This window comes from Maniola jurtina, chromosome 14 (genome assembly GCF_905333055.1).
Source record: "Maniola jurtina chromosome 14, ilManJurt1.1, whole genome shotgun sequence".
NCBI classification, from domain to species: domain Eukaryota; kingdom Metazoa; phylum Arthropoda; class Insecta; order Lepidoptera; family Nymphalidae; genus Maniola; species Maniola jurtina.
Window position 1 is genome coordinate 311,117 of NC_060042.1, and position 25,393 is coordinate 336,509.

Here is a 25,393-nt window from a genome sequence, read left to right on the forward strand (position 1 = left end):
CCGACCAATCCACCCATCCCAACGTCAGCCTAAGCCGTGGTCCGAGCCTCACAGGAGGCGCCCTTAGGAGGACGTTGCCTCCGACCTCTACATCTATTTTCTTCGAGCCCTAGGGCTCATCCCAGGCGGAGCTTCGCGCTTGCCACCCCCCCCCGGTGACGCTGTAGCGGCCAGTAGGGCCTACGCAGCATAGTCAATCCGAAACAACACAAAAAATGGTACAAGCTTTAAAGTGTGCGAGGTCACAATTCAAGCACCTTGAAATCCCCACGTCTATCGGTTTTTTAACCCCCGACCCAAAAAGACGGGTGTTATAAGTTTGTGTATCTGTGTATCTATCTGTGGCATCGTACCTCCTAAACAAATGAACCGATTTTAATTTAGTTTTTTTTTGTTTGAAAGGTGGGCTTGATCGAGAGTGTTCTAAGCTATAATTGAAGAAAATCGGTTCAGCCGTTTGAAAGTTATCAGCTCTTTTTTAGTTTTCTTATAGAGGTTTTTGTATCGTTTAAATTTTGAGTTATCTTGAACTAAGTAAGTGCCATTGCCACTTCAATTTTGCAACCCGTTGAGCTATGTTGGAACTCTCGTTTTTGACCACTAAGAGAAACTCCATCTCCTAGACTACTCATAACTAACTAGATTACTCATACTAAAGAGGATTTAAAAAATATATAAGAATAGAACGATATTAGGTACTTATTCTCTTAGTATTTTTTTTAAGCAGTAAAAATACACAAATCTCCGTATAACTGTCGAAGCGAATTGTTTATTTTTCATTAGAAAGTGTTCAGAATCTCGGAAAGCGGCTCTGAGTTACTATAAACATTTCAAAATTAGATTCTCGCAAAAAATCATCGCTGTAATGCTTTATTTTTCTTTTGAAAAACATTTGAAAGGTTATTACCCCTTCAAAAAGATAAAATGGGCACTTTATTGTGTTTTACGAAATAGCTGCGCCTAAGGCTTATAAACCATGTAAACTTCTATACCCGTAATTTCTGTTGGTGGTTCTTATTGAAATAAAATAAAATCAACAAAAACAAAACCCCCAGCACTACTACTTACTCTTAAAAAACTTAAATTCACGTGCACGAAATCGCGGATATCATCTATTTGGTACAGAGACATAGTTTGCATCCTGGAGGAACCTCAAAAGGAAAAACCGGCCTAGTGCGAGTCAGACTCGCGCACTGAGGGTTCCATACTCGGGTATTTTTTCCAACGTTTTGCAATAACCGAGTACGTGCAAAATGTCGGGAAAAAATTCCCGAGTACGAAACCCTCAGTGCGATCGCACGTGGCCGCTTTTTATCCCGGAAAACCAAACAGTTTCCACGGGATTTTTAAAATCCAAACCCATGGCGATGAAGACTCGAATAATTATCATCTAATTGGCTGCATGTTGAAAAGGAAATTATTATTTTTCTTCACAGTTATTGCACGGACGATTTATTTCTATTATTTATTTATTTACAATCGTTTGCTACATTCAACTAAAAATTAGGATCAAGATCAATAGCACTGATATTATCAAGAAAAGTGAATTTTCACACTTATATTTTTGTATGTTGAGAATGAAAACTCGTTTTCTGTAAAACGTAACAAACTGCTATTTACTACATTGATTTAACTAGATGTATTGCTTTTCTAACACACAGTGATGTAAGTGTTCTCAATCGTGCGCTCTTTGACTCGGGTCGATGACCGTGCGCGTGCGTTGAAACAATCTAGCGTAAGTGAGATTTTTCTTCGTGATTTTTCACAGGCTACTTCAAGTACTTAATGTACAAGTGTTACAACTTATGTAATATGAAAATGATTTTCATGAGATTTTTCACATGCTACCTACCTGTGAAATGGTCCAATGAAATGGGCCGAATGCTTGTCACGTAACCTTCCGCAAACAGCGTTCTGATTATATGCCATATCCAATAAAAAGTATCAATATTGCTTCGCTTCGGAACTTTTATATTAATCCATTTTGTTTGGTTTGCTATCGAATGTGACCAGTATGTAAAAAATTAATTACTTATTCAAATAAATGGAGTAAAAAGCTGCAAACCGTATAAAATGATATTCAGGCAAACAAGATTCGGCGTTTCCACGCTAATTTTAAATTTACAGCTATGAATTTTTATCTCTTTAGCTGTGTTAATCTATACTAACAAATATCTATTATATACAGGAAATATTTGCTTGTTTGTGATCAATAAACTCTGAATTTACTGATCTAATCTAATAATTATTATTTTACCATTAGAAAGCTACTTTCTTAAAAGTAACATAGGCTATAAATTACATAAAATATGTACCTACCGCTAACTAAGTTGCGGGCAAAAGCTAAATGCGTGTCTTTCTGTCTGTCTGTTACTTCTGATTTGCACAGCTTAGCAAGAACTTGACATTTTGTCACACAATCAAAGAGTTCTCATGGGATTTTTATGAACCTAAATCCTTTGATGTCCCCACCACATTAACGGCCAACGGCGCGATGTTTAACGGCGTTTTCCGTTAAACGTAGATAGTATAGCCACGATCAACATATAACGGAATTTACAATGCCGTTTGGCGTTCGACGATTTTAAGCTCAATTCAATTGGCATTAGACATGATTAACACGTTGATTATCGCAACAATTATGGCGTTGTTGGGCATAAATATAATCATAACTTTTTTAATGCCTAAGTCCAGAGGAGCATCACGGGCATTAGCTAGTCCATACTTATATAATATTATAAATGAGAAAGTGTGTCTGTTTGTCTGTCTGCTACCATTTCACGGCCCAACAGTTTAACCGATTCTGACGAAAGGTATAGGGTTAGTGTATATCCCGGGGACCGACATAGGCTACTTTTTATCCCGGAAAATCAAAGAGTTCCCACGGGATCTTTTAAACCTAAATCCACGCGGACGAAGTCGCGGGCATCCTCTAGTTTTGAATAATTCAAAAACTCTCTACGAGCCGTACCTAAACGCATTATGTTGCTAATCTTATGTAAGGTTATTTTTAAAAAGTTGATTTGAGTTGTCAAAAATAATATAAAATTATTAATTTAGCTGATGAAGGTAGTTTGGTAAAATCGATATTTGGCTCATTCGATGTCATACAATCTGTTACTAGGAGGCCAACAAGATTGAACTTGCATAAATACGGGTGTTTTGAAGGTTTTAGTTCAGTCTCCTTCTGAGATTCGGAGCGATATCGCATATTTTCGGTATTTAGATCGTGAACTGAATAATTAGATGTTGTGATAGCAATCACGCTCTAATTAAATTATTTATTTTGGCATTAGTTTGTTTAGATTAAAACTCTCGGATAACCTTGCACATTAAACTTGTGTTTTTTTGTGTTGGTTTTGGAGAGGACATTCCAATAATTCGATAAAAATATTTAAATAATAGCTGCGTTTCTGAGTGACGCCAATAATTCAGAAGCGGGACGTGTCTCACGTTGTCTTAATTTCGCTTTGGTATCTTTTTGTAAACAACCCACATTTGATTAAAATTTTTATTGAGTTTGATTTGGTGATTAAAATTTTTAGTTTTTTTTTAATAATTTAGTCTTTTGTGAATTGGAAAGTAATTTGCAATGAGTGGTTCAGATTTTGTATACATCGAATGAGAAGTTAGTCGTTTGGATTTATTGTTGACTTGATATTAAAACTGAGAGTTTGGCAGTTCAGGGGTAGGTTTTAATGATTTGACGGAGGGCAGGATAGCCCATGATTTGGATTTGACTTAGGGCAAGGAAGCCCGCGACTGACATGACAAGATTATTTAGAAACACGAGGGCGTGTTAAATTCAGGACGGCCGAACTGTAAGGTTATTTTTAAAAAGTTGATTTGAGTTGTCAAAAATAATATAAAATTATTAATTTAGCTGATGAAGGTAGTTTGGTAAAATCGATATTTGGCTCATTCGATGTCATACAATCTGTTACTAGGAGGCTAACAAGATTGAACTTGCATAAATACGGGTGTTTTGAAGGTTTTAGTTCAGTCTCCTTCTGAGATTCGGAGCGATATCGCATATTTTCGGTATTTAGATCGTGAACTGAATAATTAGATGTTGTGATAGCAATCACGCTCTAATTAAATTATTTATTTTGGCATTAGTTTGTTTAGATTAAAACTCTCGGATAACCTTGCACATTAAACTTGTGTTTTTTTGTGTTGGTTTTGGAGGGGACATTCCAATAATTCGATAAAAATATTTAAATAATAGCTGCGTTTCTGAGTGACGCCAATAATTATATCTACCATAAATAATATTATAACGTTGAAACCTTTGTTAAGGTTAACTTTGACCAAAGCTGTAAGTATTTGCTATTTACACAAAGGTTTATTTATAAAACCTAAAATATGAAAGGAATTACGGGGCATTATTTGTAAGCATCTTGAGACCCCTTTTATTTTCAGAACATCAAACAAACCTCTAGAGATTTCTAGTTATTTCGTGATTTGGTACTTTACATAAAATATATACCTACCTACTTTTAAGAGGATAGTCTAGTTATTAATTTTTCCAAATTTTTTTCATATTCCAGTAGGCATTTTATTCTTGAAATATTGTTTTAATTAATTAGACAATTTTGATCGCATTAGATTCAGTAGGTATACCTTAATCTAGGCTCTTACGTTTTATTTTGTTAGTATTTTACTTTAGCTACATTAAAAAAAAATTCAAGAAAGATTTTAGGTTAAAAGTATGGATATTTAGACGCTTGTAACTTTTAACATAGGCAATATTTTTTTTTAAATTAAAACGTACGAGCATAGTTTTTCATTATAATAATAACATGTATCTACAACATTTAAAAATTATGAAAAATGGACTACATTTACAGTGAGAAAAACGTTATCGATTTTTGTATGAAAATGTAATGCCGTATGGAAACGGACACTGACAGCCTCGTCCACAAATTGAAAGTCGCTCAGGGTGCTATGGGGCGAGCTATGTTGGGTATCACTTTCGTGGATAAAATCTGGAACGAAGAAATTCGCAGAACAAAAAAAAAAGAAAAGAAGCAAACGACAAGTGGACCAAAAAGTGGCAATGAGTAGGTCATGTGTATCGCAGAACCGACGGTAGATGGAGCACACGTGTTCTGGAGTGGACTGTGGAGTCCACGTATACAAGGCTAGTATAGGTCAACCCGCTGGACCGATGATATAAAGAAGGCGTCTCGGGAAGGGAATAGACCGTGTTTGGTGTCACACTCTTGAAAAGACCTATGTGCAGCAGTACACTCATACAGGCTGATGGATTGGAAAACTTATGCTAAAGTAAAAAAAGCTGAGTTTCAGTTGTTTTCAAAAAGATAGATATTTTGTAATTCGACCCGTTAGTTCAAATATCATACCACAAAGCTTCATGTCAATGATGTCACAGAGTTGCCGTAGTGAGGATCGGATGACGTAATTAGGGGAACAAAGAGTGCCAGCACAAACACCCCTTGTGATGCGAACACAATAAGCCAAACAGACTTGCCAAACGTTACCTAATTTTAAACGTGTTTTAAACGAATGAACTACGTCACGTAAATTACGTAGGATTTTTTTTGCTTTGCGTATTGTTTTTGACAGAACATGCCGTGGTCATCATGATATCGTCTGAATTGAAATAATAACGGAATTGAATTAACAGGGCTCTCTCCGAAACTTACTCCATACGATCGTAGCCCCAATTTCATTTGAATATTAAGCAACCAAAGTCCATGAAATTTTGCAGACATATTCTAGAAACTAGTGGTGTTTTAGGTTTTTCTAAAAATATGTAGTTTTAAAATTACAGGGGCTCAAAGATTTGTATGTCAATTTTTAAAACCACGTAACTTTGAAACCGAATATTTTAACGGAAATCTAGTAAACCACAGGCATAGATATTAGTTCCCGGAACGTTTCTGCAAAATTCCATTGAGTATGATTGGTTAGTATTCCAATGAGAGATGAACTACGTTTGTATGGAGTGAATGACGGAGAGACCCCTCTTAAATAGATAGGTAATTATATTTCATATTTAAGTTCATTACAGCTTTCTAGGTCCAACCAAGCGTTTGAACTGGGCTTTGATCAGTTAAATAGGAGTATTTTTTTTAGATGATCATGTTTAATTTCCGCCTCGACTGCTATTTCCATCATGCCGCACTTGCAGCACCAATAACTATTTAATTTAAATAATATCATAAGATATTTTATTTTAAAAGCCTCACTTAACAAGTATAAATTAAAAAATTTCAACACCCCCGACAAATCATTTTCAAATAAATAATTATGTATATCTAGGCAACGTCCATCTTGACAGCTTGACATTTGTCAATTGACACTTGAATATTATGAACCTAAGGGTTATCTAACCTTCTTTTCTACAAGAATACTAGAAAATAGCTGATAACTTTTAAACGGCTGAACCGATTTTCTTGGATTATAGCTAAGAACACTCTCGATCAAACCACCTTTCAAACAAAAAAAGTAAATTAAAATCGGTTCATTCGTTTAGGCACTACGATGCCACAGTCAGATACACAGATACACATATACATAGATACACAGATACACAGACACACAGATACACACGTCAAACTTATAACACCCCTCTTTTTGAGTCGGGGGTAAAAAAGACATCAGAATAGTAAGTCGACTTGTTATTTCTTACTGGTTGGGATTATTATAGCAAAGTAAGCATTGGTTTCACGCGTCATAATGGATATTCCAGAATGATTAATATTCTAATGACCTCAGTTATCATATTCAAGTTCATGATATTAATATATTCAAGCAAAAACCATTGTCGTAGCGCATTTCACCCCGTGTGCGTCCTCGTCTGCGTCCGTCGGCGTGATTATGTATTCGAGGCAAGCACCCTGATCTTACCCTCTCTCCTGTTTGTCCTGGTTTCACTCTTTGTTCCCTTAATTACGTCATCCAGACCGCGTTAAGTGCGATTATTAGGAATTTCATTGTGTATTGGATAGAATCAGGCGTTACTTTGCGGAAGTTCATGTTTAGCAAGAAACAGTTAAAAATTATTTTGCTATAATCCGCCAACAGAATAAATCTGTATGGTCAAACATGCAGTTACAATGCTGTATTGTAAAGTCGAAATCTCCTGAGGATGCTCCGGTGTCGGGGCGAAACGTGCGTCGAGAGTAGTGGAAAAGTCTTGTGTGGTGTTGCATGTGAATGGTGGTGGCAGTGCTTGCTTGGGAACTTGGCTTTATTGCTTGGTTGGGGAGGTAAGCGGTGCTTAGCTTGTAACTGCATGTTTGACCATACAGATTTATTCTGTTGGCGGATTATAGCAAAATAATTTTTAACTGTTTCTTGCTATTTCATTGTGTGTTAGGAATTGGTTTATATAAGCTTGTGCTTATGTTAATATTCCTAGTTGACGAAGAGATGGAAATCATTGTCGAAAAGATTCGGTCACATACGATAGTATAACGTTATCCATGCTAATATCATAAACAGAAAGTGTGTTTTCTATCTGTTTCTTTTTTTATAATAACTATAGCATTGTTTCATATGTCTTCATAGATATTTGAGAACAGTTTCTTTTCTTCTGATCTCTATTTCAAGTTATATCATATTCGAGACGCGTGCGGGCTATTTGTTTTGGTTCCACTCTTTGTCCCCGTAATTACGTCATCCAGACAACGTTACATGCGAATATAAGGAATTATATTGTGTGTTAGAAATTGGTTTACAAAAGCTTATGCTTATATTAATTACTTATTTATGAATATTATTATGACGCAGAGAATGGAAATATGATGTCAAACATATTCGGTAACTTATATTAAGTTATTCATGCTCAATCCATTCTAATATTTTTAATATTATAAACTGAAAGTGTGTTTTTCTGTCTGTTATTTTTCAGATAGTAACTATATTTTTAACATTGTTCCACGTGTCTTCTTAGATATTTGAGAACAATTTATTTTCTTATCATCTCAATTTCAAGTTCATGATATTAATATATTCACATATATTATACTCCACCCAGTCGTTGTCACGGGTTATAATATATTCGCGATGCGTGCGGGCTGTTTGTTCTGGTTTCATTCTTTGTTCCCGTAATTACGTCATCCACATCTCGTTACGTACGAATATACGGAATTTTATAGCGCCTTCAGAACTTGATTTAAATTTGAAATATGTGAATAACTTGACGTAAAACCTCATTTTTTGAACTTGAAACCTTTCAGAACATTATGAAGAACTCTCAAGTATATAAGTTTCCTCGCGATGTTCTCCTTTATGACAACGCCATGTTAAATTTTTTCAAAAAGAAATGTATTTAGCCAGTGTCACTTGAGATGATGTGAGGATTCTAACGATACCTCATACATTTAAATGAACAAAGAAACTGATGTAGGTACATACATACAAACATACATGAACCCTGAAAATTTTACACTCCTTTTGTCCGCAGTCGTGTAAAAATAAAATAACGTTATTTTTTATTGTTACAGGTGATCCAATGCTTATGGAAGACATCAATTTAATAAATGCAAGAGAAGCTAAGTACACAAGAAAGCACACAAGTAACATGATCCACTGAAATTCAAAATGGAGTCGACGGAAGAAATCTACAACATATGTCTAAACCTAACCAGCGAAGAATCCAGCCTAGTAGGATGCAACTATAGCATAGAATTCAAAAATGACGATCTACTCGAGAAGGTCGTATCAAGGGTTGTGCCAATTTTCTTCGGATTTATAGGAATAGTTGGATTAGTTGGCAACGCGTTAGTGGTATTAGTCGTCGCTGCCAACCCTGGGATGAGATCCACCACAAATCTACTAATAATAAACTTAGCGGTTGCCGATTTGCTCTTTGTAATTTTCTGTGTCCCGTTTACTGCTACAGATTATGTCATGCCTAGATGGCCGTTCGGGGATCTGTGGTGTAAAGTTGTGCAATACTTCATTGTAGTGACTGCCCATGCTTCAGTGTACACCCTCGTTTTGATGTCTTTAGACAGGTTCATGGCAGTTGTCCACCCTATCGCTTCCATGTCAATAAGAACAGAGAAGAATGCGTTGCTAGCGATAGCATGTATATGGGTGGTGGTCTTAACTACAGCTATTCCTGTAGGCATATGTCACGGGGAGCGGGAGTACTTCTACTTCCATAGAAACCACTCTTCCTGCGTGTTTCTGGAGGACCAAGGTTATAGCAAACTGGGTTTCCAAATGTCCTTCTTCTTATCTTCTTACGTGATACCACTGGCGTTGATAAGCGTGCTGTACATGTGTATGCTGTCAAGGTTATGGAAGAGTGCTCCAGGAGGGAGGGTGTCTGCGGAGAGCAGAAGAGGAAAGAAGAAAGTCACCAGGATGGTGGTCGTGGTTGTCGTCGTATTCGCCGTTTGCTGGTGTCCTATACAGGTAATTATACTTTATTTTGACTTTTTACAGACACAGAATTCAAAATTGTTATCTTTTTTATAATAATTCATGTCTAGTTTGATCGACTATGCAGACTAAAGCTATTACTATAAGTTATAACACACAGTTTGAGACTGCTACTTTTAAAATCTGCATCAAAAGAATGAAGAGTAGTCCATTAGCTAGCCATTGACATAGTTTTCCATTCAAAGCTGACAAATTATCGTGGAGGCTGAAAAGCGACCAGCTGTCTTTTCGTACCGAAATATCAAAGTACCTAAATCCACGCAGATTGTCGCGGGCATTATATCTACCTGTAGATATATGCACCCTGGAGAGTGGGGACGGACATGGGCTATTCCGGGCTCTTTGATTTTCCGGGATAGAATCCCGGAAAATCAAAGAAAAAGAAAGTTTCCATCAAAATCTAAATTCAAACACATACCCAGTACCTATACAGTCAAAATCATTAAAAACTCGCGGGCACGAAATGAGGCGAATTAAAACAAAAACGACAGTTGTTCTAAAATTTTGTTTACTACCTAAATTCACATTAAGTACATGAATTACAAAATTACACACTTTACCATTACAAATTAGGTACAATATTACAGGCGCGGCCACAAGTATTACAAGCAAAATATTACAAGCAAACCCTTTGATAAACACTGAACTTTCGAGAAACCGCCACTCGCGTTGTATCCGAGAATTATTTTAATCAAAGAAACTGTAATTTCGCTGTAATAGAGTTTAAGTAACTTCCGCTGCTCCAAACTAAATTAGAGGAGTAGTTAAATTGATTAATTTTGAGGTCTTCTCCCACTGCATATACCTAGGAACTGTTCTACCCGTACCTAACTTCAAGCGGCTTGAGAGAATGACAGATAAACTTCTAACTTCAAAATGCTTCACTACTGGATGTAGACTGCATGGATGTACGAAGCTAGAGCGAAGTGATCCTTCTTATCTTTGGTAGACACAGAATTATAAATATTTATAATCTTTGTATTTGTCTGAGGTTTCGGCCATGGCAAAGCCGTGCTGCCAAACGATTTAGCATTCAGTACAATGCCGTGTAGAAACCAAACAAGTGTGGGTTTAATGAAAACTAATAAACCCCTTCCAGGTTAGCCCGCTTCTATCTTAGATTATCATCTTTAGCTTATTACCATCACTTACCACCAGGTGAGATTGTAGTCAAGGGCTAACTTGTATCTGAGTAAAAGAAATAAATAGAACTGCAATAATCACTTCAGATGCCCCGCTTGCTCGTTTGCTCACTATTTTTATACGGTTGTAAAAGTTAAAGCTACGAAAACAGTGGAGTGAGTCCTACGATAAATTCATAAGTAATTATTAATCAAATGAAAAGGGTCTAATGTAATGAATTTGAGTTTATTAAAGCGGAGAGTTATAGAAACGTGCAGTCAATAAATAAAAGGGAATTAACGACTCCGAAACTAGGGCAGTGCGTGCCTGGTACTGTGGTACAAGTCAAAAGAGTTAGACCGCACGCTCTGGGACGCCATGGTGTTGTGCTACTTATTTGGCCAGGTAATTAGCCAGAAGAAACCACGGCCACGTAGCCAGGGACGTGGCCAAGCCAGTGTGTTGGGCTCTTTTCAGTCCTGGGCGCGTTTGGAACCCTCATAGTTTTAAGTTTACGTAATTAATCATCACCATTATAATATTATTATCTTACGAATCTAACAATTCTGACCATCAAAAGAAGTACAATAGTAACTACTTTGAATAAATGTATTGACTTTTGAGGTGTCGTAAGTAGTCGTAACGCGTAAACGTCGCTTCGGTTTCCTATTCAGGGGGCCGAGGCGTCGATTCCCAGCATCTCTAACTTTTTTTCTATCACTTGTTTTATCGGTAAAGGAAAGCATCATGAGGAAACTTGTATGCCTGAGAGCTCTACGTATTGTGACGTGGACTATTTATTGGTCAATACTTTCTCATTCTAAGAGGAGACCCTTGCTCAGTAGTGAGCCGGCGATGGGTTGATGGTGATGACGAACAAGGAACTCGTCCGAAGAATATGAAATAAAATATAACAAGCAACAATATTCCAATATAACTTGATTCCTGAAACCCCTATTCTTATGCACTTGTACCACACTCACATTTGCATTGGTATAATGAAAGAAATATTATGCTAGCAAGGCATATAATTTAGCTTCGAAACATAGTGTGGTGGCTCATGGGGGTTGAAAGAGAATTTCTATACAAATTCCATAGTACCCAAATTAGTATGCATGAAAAAAAAAATTCACGTATTCGTAAATATCCGTTATTAGTTATTACGCATTCTTTTTGCCCTCAATGTTTTTTTTTGGGCTCTGTACCTCAAAAGGAAAACCGGAACCCTTATAGAATCATTTTGTTTTCTGTCTGTCTGTCCGTCCGTCGTGTCTGTCAAGAAAACCTATAGGGTACTTCCCGTTGCCCTAGAATCATGATATTTATAGCAGGTAGGTAGGTCTTATAGCACAAGTAAAGGAATAAATCCGAAAACTAAATTTCTGGTCACATCATTAAAAAAAAATTGAAAAGTGTTTCAATTTTTAAAGTAAGAAAACTATATCAAGTGGGGTATCATATAAAATGGCATTATTTGTGCATTCTAAAACAGATTTTTATTTCTTTTTAAGCATAATAGTTTTTGATTTATCGTGCAAAATGTCAGGAAAAATACCCTAGTACCGAACCCTCAGTGCGCGAGTCTGACTCGCACTTGGCCGGTTTTTTTTTTCAATGTATGGAAGAAGGCGCTAGAAATACATTCTCTGTGAACTACCTACTCTACCTAATACGATTCATGAAATAAAGCCCGCTGACAGACTGACAGACGACGGACAGCCCAGACTTAGAGACAGGGTTCCGTGATACTTGACACCCTTCGGGACGGGACCTTAAAAACTGTTAATTGTTACTGTTAACTGTTAATGTTGTTTACTAAATTGTTACTGTTAACTGTTAATGTTGTTTACTAATTGTTACTGTTAACTGTTAATGTTGTTTACCTAATTGTTACTATTAAGTACTTGTTACTGTTAACTGTTACTGTTAATTGTTACTGTTAATTGTTACTGTTAACTGTTAGTGTTACGATTTTCGATGAGAATCAACGTTTGGATGTTGTTCAAAGTCACACTTAACCTACAGCTAAGAATGAAAGATTGAACTTTATAACCTGAAAGATAAGACACGTTTTTTGACCGTTTTTTTTGCGTGCTTTGAAAATCCCGTTAAATCATCGTTCTGCTGTTAGCATATCTGATGATAAAAATTATTGAATGGAAAATTTTAAAAGGAGGAAAAAATAATAGCAGAAACTGAATGACGGACATTGCAGCTACTAACAGCTGGGTCGAGAAAACTGTCATTTAGTGGGGTTCCTTCATTATTACCTTTTCTTCATCAAAAGAGATTATGCATAGGTCACGCTATATTCTATGTGTCGATTATTTATTGCTGAGAGTCCTTACCACTTCTTTTTTAAGATTCCATTCCACACTGGAAGATTTGTGTGTTGGTGTGTGTTGCTTGCTTTTCCTGATTTCTTAGTAGTGGAAGGGCGAGTGGTACTGCACGTCATATGCATATCATGGGATTCCACAAAGTGACATCTGCTTCTATTCAACAAGAATATTACAGTAATTCATGTTTTCCTTGTTCCAGATAATTCTACTAGTGAAGGCGTTACAAGCGTACAACATAACTTACTTCACGGTGACAGCGCAGATAGTGTCACACGTGCTCGCGTACATGAACAGCTGCGTCAACCCCGTGCTCTACGCGTTCCTGTCCGAGAACTTCAGGATCGCCTTCAGAAAGGTGAGACCGACCAGTCGTTGTAAATATACAGCATGACTTACTCCGCGGAGACAGCGCAGATAGTGTCACACGTGCTCGCGTACATGAACAGCTGCGTCAACCCCGTGCTCTACGCGTTCCTGTCCGAGAACTTCAGGATCGCCTTCAGAAAGGTGAGACCGACCAGTCGTTGTAAATATACAGCATGACTTACTCCGCGGAGACAGCGCAGATAGTGTCACACGTGCTCGCGTACATGAACAGCTGCGTCAACCCCGTACTCTACACGTTCCTGTCTGAGAACTTCAGGATCACCTTCAGGAAGGGAGGCCGACCAGTCGTAATTATACAGCATGACTTACTCCGCGGAGACAGCGCAGATACTGTCACCCGTGCTCGCGTACATCTTGGATTGATCATGATGAAGAAGAATCAAAGCATCTCGAAATTAATTAGAAAATGAAACATATCTACAAAACTTCCCTTGTTGACTCGAAAATACCCGAAGCTATTTTCCAATTCAGTCCATATCTGGCGGACAAACAAGAAAGCCCCGTCCTTGTTTCATTCACAAAATACATTCTCGTTTTTTTCCAATTTCCTTGTAATTCTTGTAGCTTACCCCGAGGAATACTTTCAATTACTCTTCCCCCCTTCGCCCCGGGGGATGGTGGGGGAGTGTGATAAATTGTTAATTAGCAGACCAACTCCTCTGATACCGCATGGAACTCTAATTTTCTAATAATAAAACTTTACGATTTGATTACTTTTCTGCTACCGAGTATGCGTAGCTTTAAGCTATGGCCACACTTGCGCCCACAGAATATGTAGTGATCCAGCGTGGCCACACGAGTAGATATCCTGGCTTTACTTAGAATGGGGTCGGATCGATCAGAAACAGCCTCTAAGCAAGTTCGTTCGTCTGTTAATATTAGAGCAGACGAGCTTCTTATAGGCTGTTTCTAAGTAAGGCACATTAAGCTCGCTTCAGATTGCTTTTCAAGTGTGTAGGCAAGTGTAAATACCGTAACTAAATTGGAGACGAATCGTGGGACGTAAATAGTAAATAATATGCCCTCAAGGTAACTCGTTTCTTAGAAGAATTGAACATAATCTAGGGATGGACATTATTGATTATATGGGCATAGGTATGTATACCTTTAAATCATTTGAAGGTGGTTGTCACGTGATTTTTCATAGTATGCTACCTTTGAAATACTGGATAAGTGCCTTTCCTATTGTCATTCACTTAGTAGAGCCGTATCTAGAAAAATCTGAGAACCAACTGCAATATTATATCTCGAAGGTCTATCATTATAATATGATTAGTGATTAGTGGAAAGAGGTGACGATCCAGAAATATGAGAAATACGACGTCAAAAGCCGTGCCTCTCAACCGTGATATGAAAGCTAAAGTAATCAAAAGTACAATTAGGATTCATGCACTGAAATTATTTCCAACTAACTGTCAACTCTAATTCAAATGAGCTATATTGTTCGCCGGCCACCCTGTGCCAAGTTTCATCATAATTTGACAAAGCCATGCCACAGAACGCAATTAAAGCGAAAATTGTTCCATAAATGCTTCAATGAGAACAATAGATAAAGCAGGTAATTTATAAAAGTAGTAGGTAATATAGACATTGAGTAGTTAGGGTGTATAAAGAAACTCATATACCTATAGGTACATATATGAACCCTGAAAAAATTATACCTTCCTGTACTCCTGTTTATAGGTAATCGTGTAAAAGCAGCCAAGTCATTTTCCGACAAAAAATGTCGATCCGTTCCAGCGAGGTTAAAAGAACAGAACAACAAACAAATATACTTTAGCGTTTAGTTGTGATTGGGTTCTTTTTATGCCTGGGGCATCCATGAGGATTTTCCTGCAGATGAAAATATATAAAAAATAGACTTTATACTTTGATGTAAGACTAGCTGACGCCCGCGACTTCGTCCGCGTGGATTTAGATTTTTCGAAATCCCGTGGGAACTCTTTGGTTTTCCGGGATAAAAAGTAGCCTATCTGCTAATCCAGGATATTATCTATCTCCATTCCGAGTTTCAGCCAAATCCGTCCAGTAGTTTTTGCGTGAAGGAGTAACAAACATACACACACACACACACACACAAACACACACACATACAAACTTTCGCCTTTATAATATTAGTGTGATTATTTACACCTTTATTACCTGTTATCTCCCAAAGCCACCATGATACCACCATGTTCATAGTCGCTGATCGTTCCTCCCTGTGTTGGGGACAAAACGCAGAGAAGCTTTCAGCTTTTATAAAATAACGAAGTTCTGGCACGCTCTGGCTCTCTCTTTATCTACCTAGGCTTGTCCAACATTTGCACGTCATACTGTCATATACTTTATACTTACTCCTTGCTAGAGACTTGTCGAAAACGTTACAACACAAAGAAAATAATGATACCAGATACAACCTTTCAAATTAATTTATCTACTTACAATAACTTGTTCCGCGTTTCAATTCTGCGAAACAGTTCCCTAAAAAACAGATTCCATGACGTAAAAGTAGGTTTTCGACAAAGAAAACAATGGATTAACGAATGAATATTATTTATGATGTGGGCATATTATAAAAAAGTTCAAAGAAAATATATCGTCGACAGATCAAACATGCGGGCGGATTTATTTACGTGAACTAATGATGGATTTCGACTCCGTCCGGTTTATGGGTTTTATGTATATTTGTCTAAGCGCACAAAGATATGAGGCTACCGCCCTAGCTGTGTTTTGACATTGCTATAGTCAGTCCTACACCATTCCAGACAAAAATTTAAAAATATGCTTATTAAAACGTACATAACTCCAAAAGTTAGAGGTGTGTGTCCGGAATCGAACCCCCGACCTCCCAATTTTTTTTTCTGTTCAGATACAAGTTAGCCCTTGACTGCAATCTCATCTTGGTAAGTGATGATGCAGTCTAAGATGGATGCGGGCTTACATGGAAGGGGTATTCAAATTCACATTCAAAATATTTTAATTCAATTAAACTTTTACAAGTGCTTTTGAATCGTCAAAATACTCTACCACTGGTTCGGAATTCCATTCCTACTGAGAAGAGCAGCAAGTCTACCAGCAAGAAACTCGGCGGTTGCTTTTTTCAAGTTTTCAATTTACAATAATATGCCAGTGGCATGGTATGGCAGTGTTTATTAAGCTCACATCCCTTTGGTTTCTACACGGCATCGTACCGGAACGCTAAATCACTTAGCGGCACGGCTTTGCCTGTAGGGTGGTAACTAGCCACGGCGGAAGCCTCCAACCAGTCCAGAAATTTAGAAATTATAAAATTCCAAACCCCTGCCGGGAATCGAACCCGCTACCTCCCACTAATAAGACCACAGCTCTTACCACTAGGCCAGGGAGGTGGTCTAAGAGGTAACTTGTAATGAATGTGGGTTAATCTATCAAAATACTATTTTCAATACAGCTCTTTGACGAGTACCATTGTCAATTAAACTTCGTTTTGACGAGGGATGAAGGCAGGCCCTTCTTAGCCCCTTTTGCGACCCTCAAATATGTTTGATAGGTTTCATAAACGCGGGTTACCTGTGATACCTTTTGACGTGTCAGGGTTTGGCAACAGTTGGTAAATTACTTACGCTACATAAACGGAAAGGTTGGATGGTTTTATTCAAAAGGCTTGGGGTAAAAGCGCACTATGAATTTCGACTAAGAACACCGCCATACCTATTTGAAATCTACTTGTGATGTCAAACTTGTGAAAATTCATTGAACTGTTAATTAGAGATAGTTTTTTTTTTGTTCTACTTTTTTACGTAATTATTATATTTTACTGGTTTTTAGGGTTAGGTAGTACCTCAAAAGAAAAAAACGGAACCCTTACCTACAGGATCACTTTGTTGTCTGTCTGTCTACCTGTCTGTCGTGTCTATCAAAAAAACCTATGGCGTACTTCCGTTGACCTAGAATCATGAAATTGGGCAGCTAGGTAGATCTTATAGCGCAAGTAAAGAAAAAATCCGAAAACCGCTACATCTCCAAACAAAAATTAAAATGTGTTCATGAACAAACAGTATTTTCAATTTTCAAAATAAGATGTGGGGCATCTTATACGAAAGAGCTTTTGTACATTCTAAAACAATTTTTTATTATTTTATGCATAATAGTTTTTGATTTATCGTGCAAAAATACCCGAGAACGGAACCCCCGATGCGCGAGTCTGACTCGCACTTTCTCCCGGTTTTTTTTTCTAAGTATTGTTATACATGTAAGTATGTATACTGTTATACATTATATTTCTCAAATATACTCTTTATTTCCCAGGTAATGTATTGCCCGCCACCCTACAACGATGGCATGTCCGGTCGACCTCAGCCTACGAAAACGACACGCACGGGCAACGGTAACTCTTGCCACGACATCGTCTGAGAATCGATGCGCAGTCGTACGCACATCGCACCAGAGCAAGCCACTATTGTATAAGTGTATAATCCATGCGTGCGGCTCGAAATCACTTGTATATTGTGTGATTCTAGACATTATTTGGACTTTTTAACCGTGACATAAATTTTATCTAGTAAATAAAAGAAATAATGTTTATATATGACACTTTTAATGTTTAGAAATACAGTGTATAATTCAGTTTATTTGTTTTTTGAATAATTACTTGTTTTAACTATTGTGATAATGGTTTAAATGCAATAGTTGTAGAAAAATAGGAAATCTGCTTTTTTATTTGATCACCTACTTACACAAATCAATTATAATCTGTATATAAGTATACTTCATAGCTATTTTTTCTTTAATCTTAGATAAATGAAATTTGTGAATCTGTTACAGAGTAGAGTTGTAGAAAATTACGTGTAAACAATCATAGTGTATAATAGATGTTTATATGTAGAAAGAATATTTAGATCTATATCTTTATTTTAAAAATGCAGTAAAACTGTTAAGTATTACAAAACTTAACAAAAGTACAATTTTTAAGAAGAATAACTTCCTAATTTTATTATGATATAAGCAACTAAAAATGTGATTGTAATTATAAAATAAAATGTAATGTATAGTTAAATGGAATGTATAATTGTTTTTAGTCTCACATATTCCCATATTTATTGAGCCCAAATATGGAAATGTGTGAAAATATTAATATTGTATATAAAAAAGTACATGAAATTATTTCTGTGTGACTACGACATATACGGGTTAGTATACTGTATTTTAGTATGAAATATAGCATCGAACTAATAAATAAATAAATATTTATATTAAGTTATTAAAAGCGTCGCTTTATGTAGGGAAATTGTAGATTTTATAAAAAAAATTAGAATACTAATGTAGGCGTAGAAGTTCTTTATTTCGTAGAAGAATAAATAAATGGACACTTGTTTATAATTAATTGTATTTGGCATAAAATGCTAATTAAAATTTAAACTAATAATAATTGTCAGCGATGGAGAATGCAGATCATATTCTGAATTAATAAAACCGGTCAAGTGAGTACCATCGTCTAAGATTTTTTTTAATTTGCATGGCGGCCAGTTTGAAATTTTTATTATTTATTGGTATAGCAGGAACAGAAATACTTAGACACTCTGTATTTCAACTCTCTACCTACTATTACGGTTCATGAGATACAGCCCGCTAACGACGAATGAAAGGACAGACGAACGGTCAACAGAGACGTAATAGGGTCTAGTTGGCATCCTTCGTGTGCGGAACCCTAAAAATGTGTACCCATACTTGAATTTTTTATTTGTCTTGAATGAGGTAAAGGAGAAAAATAAAGTTTTTGAAAGTATTAACAACAAATGTCTATTGTTTATAAATTAATACGGTAAAACAAACCCATGAATGTAATATCTGCAAACTTGTAAATCTAATTACTTATATTATTTGTTATAAAATAGGATAAATTATTTAATAACAAAATATTGTTTACGCTTAATGTACTATAAAATTGGAAGTAAATGTTTTAAATAAAAATTGGTTTTATCATCAATCCTCCGTCCATCAAGCGGGATCTACATACTACTTCAGCCGATTCCGTTAATCAAGAGTGATCAATGATTGACAGAGCAGATATTTAGAGTCGTGATAGCCTAGTGGTTATAACGTCCGTCTTCTAGTCGGGGGTCGGGGATTCAATCCTGGGCATACACCTCTGACTTTTCGGAGTTATAAATTGTCACTTGCTTTACTTGTGAAGGAAAACATCGTGAGGAAATGCATACCTCCATAATAGTATCTCAAAGGTGTGTGAAGTATGCTGATCCGCACTTCGCCAGCGTGGCGGACTATGACTTTTCATTCTGAGACTACTCTATACACTGAGAGAAGTTAGTATAGGGCTCTCCCTGTTACGTCATACCATAGAAATGACGAAGACAAGATTGGTTGACCACTCAAATTGGTTCAAATTGGTTGGATTACGTAACAGACAAAGCCTTATTCTAACTTCTGACCGTGATAGAGTATGGGTATGTATAAAGATCAGGCGGCTTTAAAACACCTGCAACTTTTTAACTCCTGGTTGCTACCGAGAATGTCTTGACGAGAAATCCCAGTAGCTTATCTGGCCCGGGCCGGGACTCAAACCCGGGACCTCAAGATGAACAGCCGAATAAGCTAGCCGATAGACCAACGGGGCAGGTAAAATAGCACATAACATTAAGGCTTATAACACATTACAAAATGGGTTGGTGCTCCCTTATCGCAAAGTTGCAGGCAGCGTTAGGCTGTACGCAGTTTGACTAGGTAGGTAACTACTATCGCCAGAACCTCAAGCCTGTCCAGCAAAAGTAAAGTCTAAAGAAACGTTTGCAAAATTTTGTGACTTTTTAAAGCTTTTTCTGAGACCCATAACAAATGTTTTTTGTATATTTAATCTTGAATGAATATATAAAAGAACTAGTGTAAATTAAAAATGTATAACACATATACATATAATAGATTTCATGGTTTTGCTTTCATTTAATTTATCAAGTTCCTTAGAGAGATTTCCTTCTTATAATTGATCCTACCGATCGATGCATTAAAAGTACAGGTTGTATTTTTTACAGATTTTAGTAGGTTCGATTCCCAGGTGTGGTAAGTGACTTTTCAAAAATCTATAAATGCAATTTTTATGCAAAAACTCTTATGCATAAAAATAAATAAAAATCTATTTTAGGATGTACAGGTAAAGGCCTTTCATGTGATACCCCACTTGGTAAAGTTATCTTACTTTGAAAATATAAACATATTTTTTTTTTAAATGATGTAACTACAAATTTACGGTTATCGGATTTACTTGTGCTACAAGACCTACCTACCTGCCTAATTTCATGATTCTAGGTCAACGGGAAGTACCTATCCTCTAGGTTTTCTTGACAGACACGACAGACGGACAGACAGACAGGCTGATAGACAGACAACAAAGTTATCCTATAAGGGTTCCGTTTTTCCTTTTGAGGAACGGAACCCTCAAAAACTACTCAAATTATCTCCCTGTGGCCCCGCTTGCTCTGTCTAGACTTCTCTGTCGCCCGACTGTATGAAGTATCCTTTACTTGTACCTACTTATAGGTAGGTAAGTAGGTACAAACGACGCAACGTTTCTTGCCTGTTATTTATTGCCAACATTTCTCATTCCCGCAACGTGGCTGCATTTTACTTTCTTGTCACCTGAACCGAGTAGAAAATTGTATTTACTTTTTTATCGGCTTGAGACTTTCGAAGAATATACAATTTTCCTTAATCAAATACATATTTTATCTTATATCACGTAGGGGTTCTAGATTAGTTAAGTGTTTAGACTGATGCTCTACCATTTTGGAATAGAGATTCTACTGAGAAGAGCCGTAATCGTCGTCAATATTTTAAAATGCAAGAACTACTAAAATAAGTAGAATAAGGTACTATCGATTTAATGAAGCTTAAGTGAGTACGCTATCATCAAACCGCTCCAGCGCAGGTGACTTTACTCAGTCTAATGATAGCCACCGAGTTCATATTTGACGTTTATTTTTAATCCATTGAAGTTTTCTAGCAATAATATTAATCCATAGCTCAAAATTTAAATAACCCCCGACACAAAAACGTCTATTAGAAAACTAGAAAAGAGCTGACAACTTTCAAACGGCTGAACCAATTTTCTTCGATTAGCTAAGAACACTCCTCCACCTTTCAAACAAAAAAAAAAAAAAAAAATCGGTTCATTCGTTTAGGAGCTACAATGCCACAGACAGATACATAGATACACATGTCAAACTTATAACACCCCTCTTTTTGGGTCGGGGGTAAAAATTATTTTTATATCACTCAATGAAGTAGCAACCATCAATGTCAATTAGCGAATCTACCGCCAGGACTGACTTTTATGCATTTCTACTTACCTATACTTATACAGAACAAGTCGTAACTGTTGTATGTCGACCTAGATAGTAACGTAGCTTAGTCTATCTAGATTATTTTGATATAACTAATTAGCCCTGTTCAAATAACAATAACGAAATTCGAGTCTTTGCGGAGTCTTCAGATGTCTTAGTATAAGATTTTACCCAAACGTTACCCACGTTTTCTCACCCACGTTAGTTGACAGAATTCGATAATCAAAACACTTTGGTGCTAAATTGTAAGTCACGCAAATCGGTTCGACAATCTTGAAGGAAACGGCGTAGTTCATATCAAAATTATTGGTGACCTATGTATACATTTACGCGTATACCTTCATACATAAGAAATATCACTAAGTGTAGTAGTAAGTAATGTAAGGTTATTTTTAAAAAGTTGATTTGAGTTGTCAAAAATAATATAAAATTATTAATTTACCTAATGCAGGTAGTTTGATAAAATCGATATTTGGCTCATTCGATGTCATACAATCTGTTGCTAGGAGGCCAACAAGATTGAACTTGCATAAATACGGGTGTTTCGAAGGTTTTAGTTTAGTCTCCTTCTGAGATTCGGAGCGATATCGCATATTTTCGGTATTTGGGTTGTGAACTGGATAATTAGATGTTGTGATAGCAATCACGCTCTAATTAAATTATTTATTTTGGCATTAGTTTGTTTAGATTAAAACTCTCGGATAACCTTGCACATTAAACTTGTGTTTTTTTTTGTGTTGGTTTTGGAGAGGACATTCCAATAATTCGATAAAAATATTTAAATAATACCTGCTTTTCTGAGTGACGCCAATATTTCAGAAGCGGGACGTGTCTCACGTTGTCTTAATTTCGCTTTGGTATCTCTTTGTAAACAACCCACATTTGATTAAAATTTTTATTGAGTTTGATTTGGTGATTAAAATTTTTAGTTTTTTTTTTAATAATTTAGTCTTTTGTGAATTGGAAAGTAATTTGCAATGAGTGGTTCAGATTTTGTATACATCGAATGAGAAGTTAGTCGTTTGGATTTATTGTTGACTTGATATTAAAACTGAGAGTTCGGCAGTTCAGGGGTAGGTTTTAATGATTTGACGGAGGGCAGGATAGCCCATGATTTGGATTTGACTTAGGGCAAGGAAGCCCGCGACTGACATGACAAGATTATTTAGAAACACGAGGGCGTGTTAAATTCAGGACGGCCGAACTGTAAGGTTATTTTTAAAAAGTTGATTTGAGTTGTCAAAAATAATATAAAATTATTAATTTACCTAATGCAGGTAGTTTGATAAAATCGATATTTGGCTCATTCGATGTCATACAATCTGTTGCTAGGAGGCCAACAAGATTGAACTTGCATAAATACGGGTATTTCGAAGGTTTTAGTTTAGTCTCCTTCTGAGATTCGGAGCGATATCGCATATTTTCGGTATTTGGGTTGTGAACTGGATAATTAGATGTTGTGATAGCAATCACGCTCTAATTAAATTATTTATTTTGGCATTAGTTTGTTTAGATTAAAACTCTCGGATAACCTTGCACATTAAACTTGTGTTTTTTTTGTGTTGGTTTTGGAGAGGACATTCCAATAATTCGATAAAAATATTTAAATAATACCTGCTTTTCTGAGTGACGCCAATAGTAATATATAATATACTAAAACTCTTTTTTTACGCTGGTGAAAAAACGGATCGAATAGAATATAATCTTCTTTCTTGAAGGCTAAAAATGAGACTAACATGCCTAGTTTTAAAGCCCAAGTTCGTCCATACAGCGATCCAAGTGGAAACGTTGTGAAATTAAAATCGGTGTTAACTTTAAAACAAGGATTCTGTGGTCCATTTTACTTTGACGTTACTTGACGTTCTGTTTCGATCTCGAATTCTATCAACGTTGGGTGAGATGTAAACTCTCATACTAAGCTCACAGAGAAAGCGTGGGTGAAATTCATGTTCAGGTGTTCTTGTGATTATTATTACTGCGAATAATTATACTTAAATACGTGGCACAAGATGTTTCATATCAAATTAACCGTCTAACTTTGTGAAGTTATTACTTACTTGAAATTTGAATACAAGGGTAGGTAGTAGGTAGGTACGACGAATTTAATAATTATTTTGATAGTAGATGATGACTGCGACTTCAATCCGGTCGATTTGAGCTTTTGAAAATCCCGCAGGAACTATATTCTCTGGGAGCAAGATATCTTTGTACCGAACTTCGTCAAAATCCGTTAAACAGATGGGGCATGAAAAGCTAATAGACAGACAGACAGATAAACAGACCCGTACACTTTCGCATTAATAATATTAGTGTAAGAAAGCGGGGAAAAAGTTCCACGTTGTCGACGGGTCGGGATTCAGCCGAAGCAATTCAAACAGCAACGTTGCGTGAAGACAATGAATTTATTCTAGGTTTTACGGAGTAGAGTCCCTAACCTAGGTCCCACGCAGTGGAAGCAAAGGTCGGAAGCACCACTAGGCGACGAGAGTCGTGTCCCTTACGAACGTCCCACGAAGTGGAAGCGGACGTCGGAAGCGCGACTTTTACACGGGGTTAAGAGAGTCGTGTCCCATACAATTCGTCCCACGCAGTGGAAGCGAAAGTCGGAAGCGCGGCTACAAGGTGACCTCGTGTGTCGAGTGATCCGTACTAGTGAATCCATTGATTGAATCGATTTTTGATTTTCGATTTTTGATTTTCGATTGATGATTTTCGATTGATGATTTTCGATTGATGATTTTCGATAGATGAACATTGGCTATGGGTGGGTCTTATTGTAGGGTTGGAAAATCTCCCTAGCGTCGTTTACTTTTTTGCCAACCTATAGTCAGCGCCATCTAGTTCCAACTTGGCAAGTTACAGGGAGTGATGCGATCTATATTTCCACACCCTGTGATTAGCGCCAGCTGGTGTGGCTGTTGTGTTACATTAGTAGTTTATAGATGGATTTAAACCACTAAATATTATTACTAACACCTAAAACATCTATCGCGTTAATGTGGTTTTCAGTATCATAATAATAACAAAGCACAATAAACTTTATAAGCAAAAAACCGGCCAAGTGCGAGTCAGACTCGCGCACTGAGGGTTCCGTACTCGGGTATTTTTTCCGATATTTTGCACGATAAATCAAAAACTTATATGCATAAAAATAAATACAAAATCTGTTTTCGAATAAGCAGATAAATCTTTTTCATATGATATCCCACTTGGTATACTTGAAAATTGAAACACATTTTTTTCTGTGATGTAACCACAATTTACGGTTTTCGGATTTATCTTTACTTGTGCTATAAGACCTACCTACCTGCCAAACATGATTCTAGGTCAACGGAAAGTACCCTATAAGTTTTCTTGACAGACACGACGGACGGACGGATGGACAGACAGACAGACAGACAACAAAGCGATCCTATAATGGTTCCGTTTTTTCTTTTGAGGTATGGAACCCTAAGAATATAAAAAAGGCTAATTTAAAATTTTCTTTGAAATTCAAACAGTTTTATCTAAAAGTTTGTGCATTCTAGGAGTAGCGAGTTCAATAAAATCGGAGAGTTGAAGCGAAAACAGGTGTTTAAACTCGAGAGGTCCTTAACATTCTCTCTTTGTTGAACACAATGAAAGGTCTCTACCATTCAATTCAAAAATAACTTCACTTTTCTTGAAAGCAAATAGACATCTTCGTCTTCTATCAAGTTTTATTATTTCTTTCAGAATTTAATAATTTTACTGAAGGAATAAGCAAGCTGAAGTGGCAGTGGGCAGGCCATTGTATGTCTGAGGATTTATTGGTATTTTTATCTT

At 36.6% G+C, this 25,393-nt stretch overlaps 1 protein-coding gene across 1 annotated transcript in view; it reads left to right on the plus strand.

The window, feature by feature from the left end:
• The window catches only part of LOC123871556 (allatostatin-A receptor), a 107,258-nt gene extending 89,056 nt beyond the window's left edge, over nucleotides 1-18,202 (plus strand). Inside the window, exons 2-4 of the mRNA XM_045915424.1 lie at nucleotides 8,478-9,396; nucleotides 13,087-13,242; nucleotides 17,544-18,202. Of these exons, the coding sequence (XP_045771380.1) occupies nucleotides 8,575-9,396; nucleotides 13,087-13,242; nucleotides 17,544-17,648 (1,083 nt within the window). The 5' untranslated portion in view covers nucleotides 8,478-8,574 and the 3' untranslated portion in view covers nucleotides 17,649-18,202. The remainder of the gene's footprint in view (nucleotides 1-8,477; nucleotides 9,397-13,086; nucleotides 13,243-17,543) is intronic.
• Nucleotides 18,203-25,393: the final 7,191 nt, after the last annotated feature.